This window comes from Mobula hypostoma, chromosome 31 (assembly GCF_963921235.1).
Source record: "Mobula hypostoma chromosome 31, sMobHyp1.1, whole genome shotgun sequence".
Taxonomy (NCBI): Eukaryota; Metazoa; Chordata; class Chondrichthyes; order Myliobatiformes; family Myliobatidae; genus Mobula; species Mobula hypostoma.
In genome coordinates, this window is record NC_086127.1 from 8,361,008 (window position 1) to 8,379,483 (window position 18,476).

The 18,476-nt window shown below is 48.0% G+C and overlaps 1 protein-coding gene across 1 annotated transcript; it reads left to right on the plus strand.

The window, feature by feature from the left end:
* On the plus strand, positions 1 to 16,497 carry LOC134339933 (secreted protein C-like). The gene is made up of 11 exons (XM_063036720.1): positions 1 to 48; positions 801 to 896; positions 2,237 to 2,332; positions 2,497 to 2,592; positions 4,442 to 4,537; positions 6,311 to 6,406; positions 7,450 to 7,545; positions 7,953 to 8,012; positions 8,856 to 8,951; positions 11,072 to 11,167; positions 16,376 to 16,497. The coding sequence occupies exons 3-11, from the start codon at positions 2,323 to 2,325 to the stop codon at positions 16,495 to 16,497; spliced, it is 768 nt and encodes a 255-aa protein (XP_062892790.1). The 5' UTR covers positions 1 to 48; positions 801 to 896; positions 2,237 to 2,322.
* The last annotated feature ends 1,979 nt before the right edge of the window (positions 16,498 to 18,476 follow it).

The following is an 18,476-nucleotide window of genomic DNA, read 5'->3' on the forward strand; positions in this document are numbered from 1 at the left end:
GGCTGAAGCCGACACCCCAACATCGGGGTAACGCAGTGTACTGTACAGGTAGGTCACCGTTCCCCAGTGACACAGCAGTGTGGTAGTTGTGGGGAAATTCTGGGACGTCCTGAGTCACCAACACACACCACGGGCTGAGTTTTCCAGTCGGCTGCCCTGCCCGTGCTCTGTGATCACCTTTCTCATATCCCCCTTCATACCTGGGTCAGAATGAAACTGCCCAGTCTGGCCTGAGACAGAGATCATAGAACACAGAACAGTACAATACAGCACAGGCCCTTTGGCCCACAATGTTGTGCAGACCTACTCTGAGATCAATCTAACCCTTCCCTCCTATATAACCCTCTATGTTTCTGTCATCCATATAGGTTTGTGAAACACCTCGTATGTATCTGTCTGTAACACCACCCCTTGCAGGGTGTTCCACACACCCACCACTCTCTGTTTAAAGAACTTTACCGCTGATATCCTCCCGCCCCGCCCCCCCCCATTCTTTCCTCCAGTCACCTAAAAAAAATTACACCCCCTGGTATTAGCCACTTCCACCCAAGGAAAAGGTCTGGCTGTCTGGCTGTCTGCCCGTTGGGGGAGAGACACTGGATGGTCCACAGCTCAGGAATTGGTGGTGGGGTCATTGAAGGGAACGCTGATCCCTGTGGTCTGTCCCAGAATTTCATCCCGACTCCGAATAATGGGAGTCACCCGTAGTGATGAAGATTTTGGATGAGACTTAGTGGTAGGAGAGAGGTACGATGTTTCGGTGATTTTCTCTCTCCCACGTCTCTGTTCCTTTATCCTAGACCTGGGAACTTCTCCAAGGGAACAGGCCAAAGGGTCATCGACTGGAGGGACCACCCAGGAACCGCCCTCTGTCCCATCGCGGGGCACATCCTCAGGTAGCAAGTCCTGTGACAGTGGGGGAGGGGGGTCATTCGACGACTCTGTGTCCTACAGGCTCTCGTGAGCTGATTCAGTCGTTATCTGTGTTTCTCAGTGGGATGTGAATGATGGAGTCCGTCCTATCCCCACTGACAATCTCAGGAGTACATGACGGTGATTCACTCATCCGGAATGACCTGTCTTGGACAGAGACCAGTCTGGAAGACATGTGGAGACGGCTCAGTGACAGAGCAGGAGGGCTGAGACCTGGTGTTCAGGGGTGGAGGAAATGAAAGTGTCTGGTGGGTGAGGTTTGGAGTGATGTTCAGACAGGATATTTTCACTATTTGTTTAATTGTTACCGTCACTGTCTGTGAGGAGTTTGTACATTCTCCCTGTGACTGTGTCGGTTTCCTCCCACATTACAAAGACGTCTGGGTTAGTACGTTAATTGGTCACATGGGTGGTGGGGCTCGTTGGGCCAGTTACTGTGCTGTATCTCTAAGGATAAAGCCCTCCCCACCATTGAGCATATCGACATGGAAAGTTGTCAGCATTCATCATCAGGAACCTCCACCACCCAGGACATGCTCTCTTCATGTTGTTGCCATCAGGAAGACGGTACAGGAGCCTCAGGACCCACAGCACCAGGGTCAGGAACAGTTATTACCCCTCAGACATCAGGTTCTTGATTTAGTTAGTGGTTCCTCTCTCCTGTTGGGTTTGGTGAGTCAAGAGGGGTGAGTCTCTGTTGGGGGTTTGAGAGAGTGGGGTGGGAGGAATGAACAGAGAGGGGTGGAGTGACTGAGAGTGACACAGGAGGGAGGGGAGGAGTGATGGAGGTGAGAGGGGAGGATGGTCACAGAGAGGAAGGGAGGAATGACTGTGAGGAGTTGCACGGTGACTGATGAGACATAGAGACGACCGGAGTGGGATTTGAGTGATTCAGTACGTGAACAGAAGGAAATGGGTGAAAACACACAGGAGCGAGGGATGGAGAGAGAGGTGGGATGCTGGAGTGGGAGGAATGTGGAGAGTGAAGAGAGAGTGATGACTGTGTAAGGAGAGTTGGGCAGAGAGATGAGTGAGAGTGACACTCCAACTAGAGGGAAGGAAGCAGAGACTGACAGGAGAGTGATGCAGACAGAGTGAATGCCGAGAGAGGGAGATGTGAGGGGAGGTATTTGAGAGATAAGGGTAGAGATATTAAAGAGCAAAGGAGAGGAGAGTGTGTGTATTTCAGAGGACAGATTTGACCTGGACAAGCCTTCTGTTCCCTGCCGTTGAGTTCCTTCTTGATTTAATGTAAAACTCGTTTTACCATTTTACCCTTCCTTTGTTTATCTTCTTATTACAGATTCCCTGCTGGACACAACTTGGGAACCCCAGGAATCAACAACAGAAGAGTCTGGTCCTGGTTTGACCACCACCCCTGCCGGGTCTATGAGCTCAGGTATCCGTGATGGGGGAGGGATCAATGAATGGAGCCTGACCTGCTGAGTTCTTCCAGCATTCTTGTGTGTTGTGCTGGATTTTCAGAGTTCCTTGTCTTTGTGAATTATTCTCTGTGTTGTTTAATCTCTGCTACTCTCCCATGTCTCTGTTACTTTGTTCCAGACCTGGAGGCTTCCACAATGGATCAGCCCGATGGATCATCTACAGGACAACCCACCCCATCACCATCCGCTGTCTCAGTGGGAGAGACATCCTCAGGTATCAGGTCTCGTGTCCATTGGGGTTTTTCAGTTTCTCACTGTGACACCGAACCTCTTATAGACTGATTCACCTGCTGGATGTGCGTCCTGGTGAGGTGATGGTGATTGTTCAGCTGATCCTTCTCTCCATCTTGCATCAAATTCCACCAACATCCACCGTCTCTTCAAAGACGGTGAGCGTTGTTGTGGAGAACAGTCCATGCGGTTGTTGAAATAAGATGACAGGCAGAGAACTGGCGAGGTGGAGATGCATCTCTACCAAAGAAGGTGTGAGGATTTCCTTCCCTCCACTAGCTGCCGGTCACCCTTGGGCAAGGTGTAGCATCTGATTAGCACCCCCTCCGCCCCCCACGATCAGCGTCAGGAGAAGGCATGGGAGCAGGTATTGGATGGTTGTATGAGCAGCTGGTGCATATCACATATACTGGTTCTGCAACCACTGACGCCAAGTAGGCAATCTCTAAAGAGTATTGATAATGGCTGGAGTCACCCATCCTGCACAGATGAAGGCAATAGCAAACTGCTTCTGTCGAATATTTGCCAAGAACAATCATGGTGATGGACCGACCTTGATTTACACACAAAATGCTGGAGGAACTCAGCAGGCGAGACAGCATCTACGGAAAAGAGTAAAAAGTTGACGTTTCAGGCCAAGACCCCTCATCAGGATATCCAGCATCTGCAGATTTTCTCTTATTTGCGATTTAAGTGGTTGTTGAGAATGATTATCGGGTGAGAGATGGGTGGGAGGTGGAGGAGTGAAGGATGGTAGGGGGGGTCAGAGGAGTGCGGAATGGGCACTGAGTTAAGAGGAGAGGATTGAGTGAAGAAGGAGGGATGGGTTGTCTGAGAGGGTTATGTTGTGTCCAGATTCAGAGGTTTCACCAGTTTCACACTGGTAGATTCCAGATGTTCCTAGTCATGATGACCACTCCCCATCTCATTTACTCTCTCCACCCTGATCCACTGTTCGTCTGTCCCCACCCACCCTGTTTCTCTCCTTGCAGATTCCCAGTCGGACACAACTCAGGAACCCCAGGGATCTGCGACTGGAGGACCTGGTCCGGGTTTGTCCACCACCCCGGCAGGGTCTGAAAGCTCAAGTATCCGTGGTTGGGTTCACCAAAGGGAATGATTCTCCTTGGTTTCAGTCCTGGAAATTCCTCCTCACTCCCCTGCTCAAGCTGGGAACAGAGATTCATAATTACTTGAAAATGGCACCACAGTTAGGTAGGGTCGTGGAAAGCTTTTGCAAGTTTGGCCTTCATAAATCAAAGTATTGAGCAGAGGAGTTGCGATGTTATGTTGAAATTGTATAGGACATTGGTGAGGCTGAATTTGGAATATTGTGTAAAGTTCTGGTCACGTATCAACAGGAAAGATATCAATAAGATTGGAAAGAGTGCAAAGAAAATTTACAAGGATATTGCTGGGACTTGAGGACCTGTGTTACTGGGACAGGTTCAGTAGGTTGGGACTTCATTTCCTGGAGTGAAGGAGAATGAAGGGAGATTGGATGGAGGTATATAAAATGATGAGGGATATTGGTAGTGTAAATACAAGCTCAGGTTTTCCACTGACATTGCATAAGTGCAGAACTAGAGGTTATGGGTTTAGGGTGAAAGGTGAAGTAGTTAAGGGGCAACTTGAGGATCAACTTCTTCACTCAGAGGGTACTGAGACTGTGGAATGAGCTGTCGGTCAAGTGGTGGACGTGGGTCTGAATACAGTGAGAGAGATAATGTTGGTTTCTTCACATTCCCAGTCCTCTTTTCCTCAGACTCATGTCTTGCCTAATGATCTGTTTCAGTGTTTCCACTCTCCTGTTTTCTGTTTCTTTATTCCAGGTTCTGGGACTTCCACAGAGAAACAGTCTGAAGGGTCACCCACTGGAGAATTTTCCCAAGAAACATCTTCTGTCCCAGTAGGAGACACAACTTCAGGTAACAAATTTCATGCAAGTATGTCATTCAGTAAATATGTGAGCTGTGACAAACCTGTCTCTGAGATGGGTCTCCATTGTGGACTGAGAATGGGAAGGGAGTAGTGAGAGGGGAATCATGGTTTGGAAAGAGGGGAGGGAGCTGGAAGTATCAGACAGACATTCTGTAATGATCAATAAACCAATTTTTGGAAGCAATTACATTACCTCGTGTTTCAGGGCTAGGTGTGTCTTCAGCCACTCCAACAACCCTGCTTCCCTCCACAGCACTCTTCCTCAGCTACCTCTCCCATGGCTCTCCACCCTCACCATTCACAATATCTGTTGCTCCCACAGATTTACAGACTCTGTCTCCTCTCCACATTGACAAATATAGTACTGTGCTAAAGTCTGAGGAACCCTGGCTGTGTATATGTGCCCAGGACTTTTGCAGAGATCTATACAGCCATACACAGCACACAGAGTTATGATCCAGAAAATGCTGCTGGAAAATAATATTAGTCCAAGTCCCTGAATGGCATGTCCTGAAGAGGCTGTGCATGTTTATGTAAAACACTGTAATGTTACTGGCACCATGATATTAGATCAAGCAGCAATATAAATATGTTAAACACCAGCAAGAAAAGATGAAAAGTGACCAATGCTGGATGAGAATGTATCTGTGAATTGGGGAGTGAGGGGGTTTGGGGTGACAGGGCATTTAGACAGGGTGTTAGATGTGTGCTGGATGAGAATGTATCTGTGAATTGGGGAGTAAGGGGGTTTGGGGTGACAGGGCATTTAGACAGGGGGTACATGTGTCCAGGATGAGAATGTATCTGTGAATTGGAGAGTGTGGGGGTTTGCTAGTGCCGTTGATCTTCCCGTTGTACTCCAAAATTTCCACGTTAGCCAAACTTAACCAACTTAAGAGCACCATCTTTGAGTGATAGTCTACCAACCCAGGCGAGGGCTAGACACACTGATAGACTACACAAGGTCGCTCGTTCACGCACTAATAATCACAGATTGATACCTCGTAATCGATCCACAGTCCCACACTCGTGGGCACCTGAACAGGATAGTGGTAACTTCACCACACCCTTGTGCGTCTGTGTGTCCTGTGAAACAAGCAATTGTGCTGGTTTAAGTACTGTTGTGCTGAACACCAGCTGTCCACCAAGTAGCTCCTCCCTCTCTCTCTTTAAGAACTTAGAAGCTGCCAGTATCCTTGGGAAGTGTAAACATGCTGCAGAGAAACCACAACACCATCTCCAAGCAATCTTCGCCTCTCTCTCTCTTAATAGCAAGGTTTCTGTGTTGGACACCTCCCTCTCTCTCTCTTCAAAAAGCACAGTTCATAGGGGTAATTCAGGACCCCGTCACAGTGGACAGAAGGAAATGGGTGAAAACACACAGGAGAGAGGGATGGAGAGAGGGAGGTGGAATGCTGGGGAGGGAGAAATGTGGCGAATGAAGAGAGAGTGATGACTGTGTAAGGAGAATTGGGCAGAGAGATCAATGAGAGTGACACTCCAACTGGAGGGAAGGAAGGAGAGACTGACAAGAGAGTGATGCAGACAGAGTGAATGCTGAGAGAGTGAGATGTGAGGAGAGAGATTTGAGAGACAAGGGTAGAAGTATTAAAGAGCAAAGGAGAACGGAGTGTGTGTATTTCAGAGGACAGATTTGACCTGGACTTGAGCCTCCTGTTCCCTGCCATTGAGTTCATTCCTGATTGAACGTAAAACTTGTTTACTACTTTACCTTTCCTTTGTATATCTTTTTCTTGCAGATTCCCATTCCGACACAACTCAGGAAGCACAGCGATCAGCGACAGGTGAACCTGGTCCGGGTTTGATCACCACACCAGCTGGGTCGATGAGCTCAGGTACAGATTCCCTGTCAGACACAGCTTGGGAACCTCAAAGATCAGCGATGGGAGAATCTGATGTGGGTTTGATCACCACCCCAGAGGGTCTACAAGCTCAGAAGTTGATGCCCTGTTGGATACCACTCGGTAACTCCTGGGATCAGTGATCGGAGAACCTGGTGTGGGTTTGACCACCACCCCAGCAGGGTCTCTGAGATTAGGTATTTGTGATGGGATGAGGGGTCAATGAATGGAACGATCTTTCCTCCTTTTGTCCTCGATATTCATCTGGGCTTTGACTGAGAGAAGTGTCAAGTCGCAGGAGTTTGGGAGGGACAGTTGGTGAATGGTGACTAGATGGTTTTGGTTTCTTTTAAAATCAGAGACCTCTTTGTCTAATTGTGGTTCTGGTGGCTACCCATTTTAATTCAACGTCCCACTCCCATTCTGAGGAGACTACCCTCAGGTTTGAGGAGCAACATCTCATATTCCGTATGGATAGCCTGCAACCTGATGTCATGAATATCGATTTCTCTAACTTTTGGTACTTTCTCCTCTCTCCCACTTCTCTCTTTTTCCATTCCCATTCTGGCTCTCCTCTCAGCCCTTCCCCTCTCCTCAACTGCCCATCTCCTTCCTTTGGACCCCTCCTCCATCTATTAATCCATGGTTCACTGTCCTCTCTCATTGGATTTATCCTCCTTCAGCCCTTTACCTCTTACACCTATCACCTCCCAGCTTCTCACATCATCCTGTTCACTCCCCCAGACATCCTCTCGCTCACCTGCTTTCACCTTTCACCTGCCATTTTGTACTCTCTTCACCATCTTATCATGGCTTCTGCCCTCTTCCTTTCCAGTCCTGATGAAGTGCCTTAGCCCAAACATCGACCGTTTATCCCTCTCCAGAGATGCTAACTGACATGCTCAGTTCCTTGAACATTTTGTGTGTGTTGCTCCAGATTTACCGCATCTGCAGAATCCCTCGTCTGTACAAATTATTGTCCCTGTTGTGTTGTTTAAGCTGTGGCCATTTCCCATGTCTCTGTTACTTTGTTCCAGAACTGGAGGGTTCCACACTGGGACAAACTAAAGGATTATCTACTGGAGAACTCACCCAGACACCGTCCTCTGTCCCAGCGGGAGACATATCCTCAGGTACCAAGTCACAGTCTGTCTGTGTTCATTCAGTCTCTATCACTCTGTGAGGTTGAACCTCCCGTGGACCAGTTCACCTACTGGATGTACAGTGCATTGTGGGGAGGGGTGTGAATGATGGAGTCAGTGGTTCCTCTCTCCTGTTTGTTGGGCTGGGTTTGGTGAGTCGTGAGGGATGAGGCTCTGTTGGGGGTTGGAGAGAGTGGCGTGGGAGGAATGAACAGAGAGGGGTGGAGTGACTGAGAGTGACACAGGAGGATGGTCACAAGGAGAGGGGAGTGTGTGTATTTCAGAGGACAGATTTGACCTTGACTTGAGCCTCCTGTTCCTGCTATTGAATTCCTTCCTGATCTAATGTAAAACTTGTTTACTACTTTAACCTTCCTTTGTATATCTTCTTATTACAGATTCCCAGTCAGACACATCTTGGGAACCCCAGGGATCAGCGACTGGAGACTCTGGTTCAGGTTTGACCACCACCCCAGCAGGGTCTGTGAACTCAGGTATCCATGGGCTCAATATTCATCTGGGCTTTGACTGAGAGTAGTGACTGGTCACAGATATTCACGAAGGAGAGTTGCTGAACAGGGACTGGATGGTTTTGGTATCTCTTCAGATCAGAGACCTCCTTTTCAAATTGTTGTCCCAGTAGCTACCCATTTCAATTCAGCTTCCCATTCCCACTCCCACTCCCACATCTATCCACTGATATGATGAGGTAAAACTTAGTTTGGAGGGCCAACATATTGTGTCTGGGTAGCGTCCAAACTGACGGCATGAACATTGATTTCTCTAACTTCCGGTAATTTATACCCCTACCAATGCTCTCTTTTTCCATTCTCTTTTTGGCTCCCCTCTTAGCCCTTCTCTTCTGCTCACCTGCCCATCATCTCCCTCTGGTCCCCCTCCTCCATTCCTTTATTCTCTGGTCCACTGTCCTCTCTCTTTAGATTACTCCTGTTCAGCCCTTTACCTCTTCCACACGTCACCTCCCAGCTTCTCAAATCACCCCCTCCCTCACCCACCCACCTTCCCACTCACCTGGCTTCACCTATCACCTGACAGCTGTACTCCTCCCCACCTCTTTATTCTGGCTTCTTCCCCCTTCCTTTCCAGTGCTGATGAAGGGTCTCAGCCCAAAACCTTCACAGTTTATTCCCCTCCAGAGATGCACCCTGACCTGCTCAGCTCTTCCAGCATTTTGTATGTGTTGCTCTGGGTTTTCAGCATCTGCAGAGTCTCTCATCTTTATGAATGTTGTCCCTGTTTAATCTCTGCCACGCTCCCATTTCTCTGTTACTTTGTTCCAGACCTGGAGGCTTCCACAATGGATCAGCCCGATGGATCATCTACAGGACAACCCACCCCATCATCATCCTCTGTCTCAGTGGGAGAGACATCCTCAGGTATCAGCTCTCATGTCCATTGGGGTTTTTCAGTTTCTCGCCCTGTGACAGCGAACCTCTTATAGACTGATTCACTGCTGGATGTGCGTCCTGATGAGGTGATAGTGATTATTCAGCTGATCCTTCTCTCCATCTCACATCAAATTCCACCAACATCCACCGTCTCTCCAAAGTCAGTGAGCATTGTTGTGGAGAACAGTCTATGGGGTTGGTTGCAATAAGATGACAGAGAACTGGCGGGGTGGAGATATGTCTCTACCAAAGGAGGTGTAAGGTGCTCCTTCCTTCTATTGCCCTGCTTGTCAAGTGTGGCTGAAATGTAGCAAGCCTCCTACCCCACTCTCCCACCACCCGATCAGAGTCACGTGAAGCCTTGGAGCAGTTGGTGGTATGAACAGCTGGTACATGTCACAAGCCCTGGTTATGCGACCACTGATGCCAGGTTGACAATCTCTGAAGAGTGTTTATAATGGCTGGAGCCACCCATGCTGTAAAGATACTGCCCAGATGAAGGCAATGGCAGACTGCTTCTGTTGAAAAATTTGCCCAGAACAATTATCAGCAATCAGAACGTCATCAGCAACAATGAATATATAATTGAGTCAGGTTTTATGAACAAACATAAACATTTATTAAATTCTGCTCAACAATAGTGAGAAGTATTCAAACGACTAATTTAACCAGAAGTTAACTGCTATACGGCAACTCTGGAACAGTTCTTAAAGTGGTAAATTCGAACACAGTCTTAAAGTGGTAAATTCAAAAGTCCAAGTGGTTTATACAGTAAGTATGGAGAGACTTCAATGAAAACAGATTTCTTTGGAGACGTGACGTTACTGCTGATCCCAGCCGAGAGATGCCTTGTCCAAAGAATTCATGATGAAGGAAATAAAATGGCTTAAAGGAAGTGACCTTTTTCCTGGAGGGTGAACACTGCACAAACCTTCCTGATCTTGCAGGGATATCTCAGATGCAGGCCACTATTCCTGAACGAAGATTCAATAAGGTCGATCCTTTATGAAACCTCCAAACGACACCAACTTCACTCAATCCTTCGGGTTCCTGTACTTTAGTAAGGTCTTCACTCTCCAATGGTAGACTGTAAAGGTAAAACAAAGGTACAACAAACAAAAACTGGCAGCGATTGGCAAAACTGCTGACACAACATTTTTGTACCATACAATAAAAAGTAAAACTCCACTTTAAAACAAAACTGTGTCATGAGACAAATACGCAGCATAACGAAGTACCTAATGAATTAAATGACGAATTAACTCCATGACAACAGGGGTTACCCCTTTATATACCTGTAGGGAACATGTCATCACGTGACCTCAGCTGCGGGAAAATTACATCATGTGACCTCACACTGGTGGGAAGATTACATCACCCACCATCACAAGACCATTACATCATGCTCACAAGATACTCAATTACATCATGGTCATAAGGCAGTCACAAGATACCCACGAGGTATGTAACAATGGACAGACCTTGATCACCCATGTGATATGACATAACACGTGATGATGATGATGTCAGAGACCCTTTCTGTCTCACCACCCAGAACAATCATGGTGATGGACAGACCTTGATCACCCACGTGATATGCCATAACACGTGATGATAATGATGTCGGAGAACAAGGACTGAGAGATGTGGGTTGGTAGGCGAGAGGATTTACGTAGTTATACACACAAACTGCTGTAGGAGCTCAGCAGGCCAGACTGCATCTATGGAAAAGAGTTAAAAAGTCAACATTTCGGTTTGAGTCTCTTCATCAGGATTTCCAGCATCTTCATATTTTCTCTTGTTTGGGGTTTAAGTGGTTGTTGAGAATGATCTTCATGGGGTGAGGGATGGGTGGGAAGTGCAGGAGTGTAGGGCAGAGCAGTGGGGGATGGTAGGGGGCAGTGGAGTGAGGAATGGACACTGAGAGGAGGGGATTGAGTGAAGAGCCGGAGAGGATTGTGTTGTGTCCATATCCAGAGCTTTGATCAGTTTCACACTGGTGGATTATAGATGTTTCCAGTCATGATGACCACTCCCCATCTCCTTTACTATCTCCACCCTGATCCGCTGCTCGTCTTTCCCCACTCACCCTGTTTCTCTCTTTGCAGATCCCCAGTCAGACACATCTCAGGAACCCCAGGGATCTGTGACTGGAGGACCTGGTCCGGGTTTGTCCACCACCCTAGCAGGGTCTGCAAGCTCAGGTATCCATGGTTGGGTTCATCAAAGGGAATGATTCTCTTCAGTTTCAGTCCTGGAAATTCCTCCTCACTCCCACTGAGGGGAGTCACATGGAGTGACTGAGGTTTGAGAGAGCGAATTGGTGAAGGGACACCAAATGGTTTTGGTTTCTCCCCTCTGTCCCAGCCTGATCACCAGGTTTGGTCTCTCCTCTCCATCACCCTCCCACGTCTGTGGTCCTTTATTCCAGTTCACTGGAATTCCACAGAGGAACAAGCCAAAGGGTCATCTACTGGTAAACTCAGCTGGGAACTGCCCCCTGTCCCAGCAGGAGATACGTCCTCAGGCACCAAGACCTTGTTTCTGTGGGGAATGGACAACCTCTCTCACTGATGTCCTTGTAGCTCGTGTATAATCTCCCCTGTTGGATGTGGTTTCCCCTGGGGTGGGGATCACCGGTGTCAGTGGCTCGTCCCCTGTCTGACAATTGTCAGTCGTGCATTGAGGTCCCTCTTACGGAGGTGGGGAGGGAATTGTACACTGAGGTGCTGGAGTTGTGGGAGGGCATTGAAAGGAAGATGCTGTACCTTTCAACAACAAGCCACTGTGGCTGTTTGTGTGGGCAGCTTGTGGGTGGTCTGACAGTCGGGAACAAGGGTTGAGAGCTGGGCTTTGTGAAGGGGGAGAGTTAAGTAACTGACTGGTTGTGAGTCAGAGGGTTCATCACGAAGGAATGGGGTCTGACGTTGGAAATGGGTCCAGGAGCCTGAGGTCCCAGACCCCCCAGGTTCAGGAACACCAATCATCAGGCTCCTAAACCAGTGTGGATAACTTTACTCACCTCATCTCTGAACTGATTGCAGAACCGACACACTCATTTTCATAAACTCTACGACTCACATTTGGGCAATAAGACCATAAGACATAGGAGCAGGATTAGACCATCGAGTCTGCTCTGCCATTCAATCATGGCTGATCCTTTTTTCCCGTCTCCTCCTCAACCACATTTCCCACCCTTCTCCCCATAACCTTTGATGCCATATCCAGTCAAGAACCTATCAATCTCTGCCTTAAATAAACCCAATGACCTGGCCTCCACAGCTGCATGTGGACATTAAATTCCACAAATTCACCACCCTTTGGCCAAAGAAATTTCTCTGCATCTCTGTTTTGAAAGGGCGCCCCTCTATCCTGAGGCTGGGCCCTCTTGTCCTAGACTCTCCCACCATGGGAAACATCCTTTGCACATCTAGCCTGTCCAGGCCTTTCAACATTCGAAAAGTTTCAATGAGATCCCCCTTCATCCTTATGAATTCTCCCTATAGAACACCAGCAGTCATGAAAAAACCTGTATTTCCACTCTTTGCCTCTGTCAGTCAGCCATTCTTCTAACTACAGTAGCCATTATCTTTCCTGTGATATCATGGGCACTCATCTTGTTTAGTAGCATCATGTGCGACACCTTGTTATTGGCCTTCTGAAGATCCAAATTCACAACATCCACCGATTCTTCTTTGTCTGTTCTGCCTGATATTTTCTCAAAGAATTCCAGTGGATTTGTTAGGCAAGATGTCCCGTCAAGGAAACCATGCTGACTGAGGCCTATTTTGCCATGTGCCTCCAAGTACCCCAAAACTTCATCCTTGATAATGGTCTCCATCTTCCCATCTGCTGAAGTCAAGCTAAATGGGCTATAATTTCCTGTAACACACATCAAAGTTGCTGGTGAATGCAGGTGAAGTGTCGCCTCACCTGGAAGGACTGTCTGGGGCCCTGAATGGTGGTAAGGGAGGAAGTGTAAGGGCATGTGTAGCACTTGTTCTGCTTACAAGGATAAGTGCCAGGAGGGAGATCAGTGGGGAGGGATGGGGGGGACGAATGGACAAGGGAGTCGCGTAGGGAGTGATCCCTGTGGAAAGCAGAGAGGAGGGGGGAGGGAAAGATGTGTTTAGTGGTGGGATCCCGTTGGAGGTGGCGGAAGTTACGGAGAATAATATGTTGAACCCGGAGGCTGGTGGGGTGGTAGGTGAGGACCAGGGGAACTCTATTTCTAGTGGGGTGGCGGGAGGATGGAGCGAGAGCAGATGTACGTGAAATGGGGGAGATGCGTTTGCACTTCACCTGTGAGTCGGCTGGGGTAATATACTGCGTCTGGTGCTCCCGATGTGGCCTTCTATATATTGGCAAGACCCGACGCAGACTGGGAGATCGTTTCACTGAACACCTACGCTCAGTCTGCCAGAGAAAGCAGGATCTCCCAGTGGCCACGCATTTTAATTCCACATCCCATTCCGATTCTGATATGTCTATTCACGGCCTCCTCTACTGTAAAGATGAAGCCACACTCAGGTTGGAGGAACAACACCTTATATTCTGTCTGGGTAGCCTCCAACCTGATGGCATGAACGTTGACTTCTCTACCTTCAGCTAATGCCCCACCTCCCCCTCGTACCCCATCCGTTGTTTATTTACATATATTCTTTCTCTCTCTCTCCTTTTTCTCCCTCTGTCCCTCTGACTATACCTCTTGCCCATCCTCTGGGTTTTTTCCCCCCCTCCCCCTTTTCCTTCTCCCTGGGCCTCCTGTCCCATGATCCTCTCATATCCCTTTTGCCAATCACCTGTCCTGCTCTTGGCTCCATCCCGCCCCCTCCTGTCTTCTCCTATCATTTTGGATCTCCCCCTTCCCCCTCCCACTTTCAAATCTCTTACTAACACTTCCTTCAGTTAGTCCTGACGAAGGGTCTGGGCCTGAAACATCAACTGTACCTCTTCCTAGAGATGCTGCCCGGCCTGCTGTGTTCACCAGCAACTTTGATGTGTGTTGCTTGAATTTCCAGCATCTGCAGAATTCCTCGTGTTATAATTTCCTGTCTTTACTTCCCTCCTTTTCTAAAAGGGTGGAGTGACATTAACAGTTTTCCAGTCCTCCACAACCATTCCAGAATCTAGTGGTTGATGAAAGATCACGACTAATGCCTTCACGATCATCTCAGCTACCTTTCAGAACCCTGGGGTGCAGTCCGTCTGGTCCAGGTGACTTATCTACCCTCAGACCTTTCAGCTTCCTGAGCACCTTCTCCTTAGTGACATCTGCTTCTGCCCCGTGACACTCTCCAATTTCTGGTGTATGGCTGGTGTCTTGTATCTTAAAGACTACCACAAAGATGGGAAACAGCTTCTTCCCCCAGGCTGAAAGACACTGACCTCCCTGACTCCAGCCAGTTCTCATCACACTTGAAGCATGATACTGTCTACTTTTTAACCAGTGTTGCAAATGCAGCTTACTATTTATTAATTTATGAGTGGTGATATTAATTTGTGTGTGAGCTATATGTACTGTGTCCAAAGGGTGGTGGTTGTGTTTGATGAAGAGATCTTTGGAAGAGTATGAGGATGGGACTGGTATGGAGAGCTATGGCATGGTAATGTAGTGATTTGCACAATGTTTACAGTCGAAGGCAACCAGGGTTCATTTCCTGCCGTTGCCTGGAACGTTGTCTTGTTTGGATTAGTATAAGGATGGGACTGGTTTGGAGGGCTGTGGCATGGTAGTGTAGTGATTCACACAACATTTACAGTCGAAAGCCACCCAGGTTCATTTCCCACCACTACCTTTAAGGAGTTTGTCTGTTCTCTCCATACCTGCGTGGATTTCCTCTGGGTGCTACGGTTTCCTCCCACTGACCAAAGATGTACCGGTCGGTGGGATAACTGGCCATTGAAAATTGTTCTGTGATTAGGCTCGGACTAGCTGGGTAGCACGGCCCAAAGGGCTGGCAGAGCCCATTCTGAGCTGTATCTCAGTAAATATAGAAGTAAGTGTGGGACGAAGGGAATAGGCATAATAGAAGGTCAGCATGGACTCGATGGGCCTATTTCTGTGCTGTAGAGCTCTCTGACGCTCTGACTGTATTTGCATTACTCACTGCACCAGTGTATCTCAGTGCTGCCCATCCCTGGAGGGGCTCGTCCTGAAGCAGGGTTGAGGAATTGCTGCCACACTGTGAACCCTGTAGCTCAACACTCTGTGTTGGGCCGGGGAATGCACGAACAACGGGAACCCATTACAGTCCCTGTGATGTTTACTGCACATCTCCACAGATCCGGATGTTTAATTTGTGTGTGATCCCTGGGAAGGATGGAGATGAGTGAAGGAGGGGTCAGAGGATGAGGGAGAGTGAAGTGGAGAGAAGGAGAGAGAGCAAAAGAGATTAGGGACAAGGTAGGGGAGGATTGAGGGAAATAGAGAAGATGAGTGAGAATGGAAGTGAATTAGGGAGAATGGAAAGAGTCAGGGTAGAGAGGGAGAGGGAAGTGGAGGGAAGGAGAAGAGAGGGTAGGAAAGACCAGGTGTGTGAGGGGAAGGAGGGCAGTTGGAGGATGGAGGCTCAGAGGTTATGGGTAGTGGAAGGAATGTGGGGAAGGGCTGGAGGGGGAGTGGAGGATTGATCATGGGGAAAGAAAGGCAAGGCAGTGGAATGAGAGAATGGAACGGAGAGTGTGACAGGGAGAAGAGAAGAGAGTGGAGGGTCAAGGATGAGAAATGGTGTGGGCTGATCAAAGGGGTAGTGTTAGGATTGGGTGGATGAGGGATAGGACAATGATCATTGTGTGTTGGGGGTGGTGGGAAACATGGTAACCCAGTGAGTCCATGGAGGTTAGTGATATTGGGGAGCACTGTGTCAGAGTTCAGGGGAGTTTTTGAAGAGTTGGGGCATGCGAGTGCATTGTTGGACTTGCCAGTGGAGAATGCTGAAGGTTTGAAGTAATGTTGTATCTTTGAGTAAAGATTGTCTTCATGGGGTGATGAATAGGGTCAGGATTGGAGTTGGGTTTGGGTTGGCTTTGAGGGGAGAAGGCACTGTAGGTTTTGGAAAGGATGAGGTGAAATGAGAGAGCAGGAAGGTGTGGAGGATGGAGTGGAGGGGTTGAAGGAGAGAAGCAGATCTGGGTTTGACCATAAGCCCAGAGGAGTCTGCAAGCTCAGGAATTGGTGGTGGGATTTACTGAAGGGAATCCTCATCGCCATTTTTCATCACAGAAATTCACCCTGATGCTCTGAAGGGAGAGACCCAGCATTATGGTGGCGTGGGAGGGAGAGTCAGTGAAGGGAGACAGATAATGTTAGTTTCTTCACACTCTGAGTCCCTTTCCCCTCAGACTTACATCTTGCCTAATGATCTGTTTCAGTGTTTCCACTCTCCTGTTTCTCCATTTCTGTATTCCAGGTCGTGGGACTTCCACAGAGAAACAGTCTGAAGGATCATCCACTGAAGATTTTTCTAAGAAAACGTCTTCTGTCCCAGCAGGAGGGATAACTTCAGGTACCAAGTCTCGTGAAAGTGTGTGAATCCATAACTCTGTATCCTGGAATCTCTCATAAGCCAATTCAAGTTCAAGTTTATTATCATTCAACAGTGTTTACATGTATGTAGTGAAATTAATCATCACTCCTGTGGGGCCAAGTTACAAGACAAAGTAATGCAGTAATTTTACGTGTTGCCTTGTACTGTTGCCGCAGAAAAAAAATTCCTGACATACAGTATGTTAGTGATAATAAACCTGATGATCTGTGTGGACTGAAAGTGGAAAGGGGGCAGGGAGAAGGGAATCATGATTGGGACAAGGTGAAGGAAGAGGGGAGGGAGCTGGAAGCACGAGAGACATTCTGTAATCAGTAAACCAATTGTTTGTAATCAAATTATTTTACATGCTGCCTCAGGGCTGGCTTGACTGCACACTCCCTCATCCCTGGCCAACCTTCTCTGCTATTTCTCCCACACCCCTCCCGTGGCAGTCCACCCTCGCCATTCCCAGTCCTTTGCTGCAGTCAGATTTACAAACTTGCTCTCCAAATGGATGAACTGAAGACATTTTTGCATCAGTCTTCACTGCGGAAGACAATAGCAGTATGCCGGAATGTCGAGAGTGTCAAGGGACAGAAGTATGTGAAGTCATCATTAAAAGGGAGAAGGTTCTTGGGAAGTTAAGAGGTCTGAAGGTAGATAATTCACCTGGACATGATTGTATGCAGCCCAGAGTTCCAAGGGCAGTGCCTGAAGTGATTGTGGAGGTGATAGTAATGATATTTCAAAAATCAATTGATTCTGGCATAGTTCCAGAAGAAAGGAAAATTGAAAATTTCACTTGACTCTTTAAGAAAGGAGAGAGGCAGAAGGAAGTAACTTATAGGCTTGTTAGTCTGACCTCAGTGGTTGGGAAGATTTTGGACTCGATAGTTAAGGATGTGATTTTGGAGTACTTGGAGGCACATGATAAAATAGGTCGAAGCCAGCATAATTTCTTCAGGAAATATCATGCCTGACAAATCTGTTGGAATTGTTTGAAGAAATAACAAGTAGGATAGACAAAGGATAATCGGTCAATGTTGTGTATTCAGATTTTGAGAAGGCCTTTGACAAGGTGCCACACGGAGGCTGGTTAACAAATTAAGAGCCGTGGTATTACAGGAAAGATACGAACACGGATAGAGTATTGGCTGATGGGCAGGAAGCAAAGAGTGGGAATAAAGGAAGCCTTTCTTGTCGGTTGCCGGTGACTATTGCTGTTCCACAGGGGTCTACGTTGGGACAAGCAACACACATCAAAGTTGCTGGTGAATGCTGCAGGCCAGGCAGCATCTCTAGGAAGAGGTACAGTCGACGTTTCGGGCCCAGACCCTTCGTCAGGACTAACTAAAGGAAGAGCTAGAAAGAGATTTGAGAGGGGGAGGGGGAGATCCAAAATGATAGGAGAAGACAGGAGGGGAAGGGATGGAGCCAAGAGCTGGACAGGTGATTGGCAAAAGGGATATGAGAAGATCATGGGACAGGAGGCCCAGGGAGAAGGAAAAGGGGGAGGGGGGAAAACCCAGAGGATGGGCAAGGGGTATAGTCAGAGGGACAGAGGGAGAAAAAGGAGAGAGAGGGAAAGAATGTGTGTGTGTGTGTGTATATATAAATAAATAACGGATGGGGTACGAGGGGGAGGTGGGACATTAGCGGGAGTTAGAGAAGTCAATGTTCATGCCATCAGGTTGGAGGCTACCCAGATGGAATATAAGGTGTTGTTCCTCCAACCTGAGTGTGGCTTCATTTTTACAGTAGAGGAGGCCATGGATAGACATATCAGAATGGGAGTGGGATGTGGAATTAAAATGTGTGGCCACTGGGAGATCCTGCTTTCTCTGGCGGACAGAGCATAGGTGTTCAGCAAAACGATCTCCCAGTCATGATCCTCTCATATCCCTTTTGCCAACCACCTGTCCAGCTCTTGGCTCCATCCCTCCCCCTCCTGTCTTCTCCTATCCTTTTGGATCTCCCCCTCCCC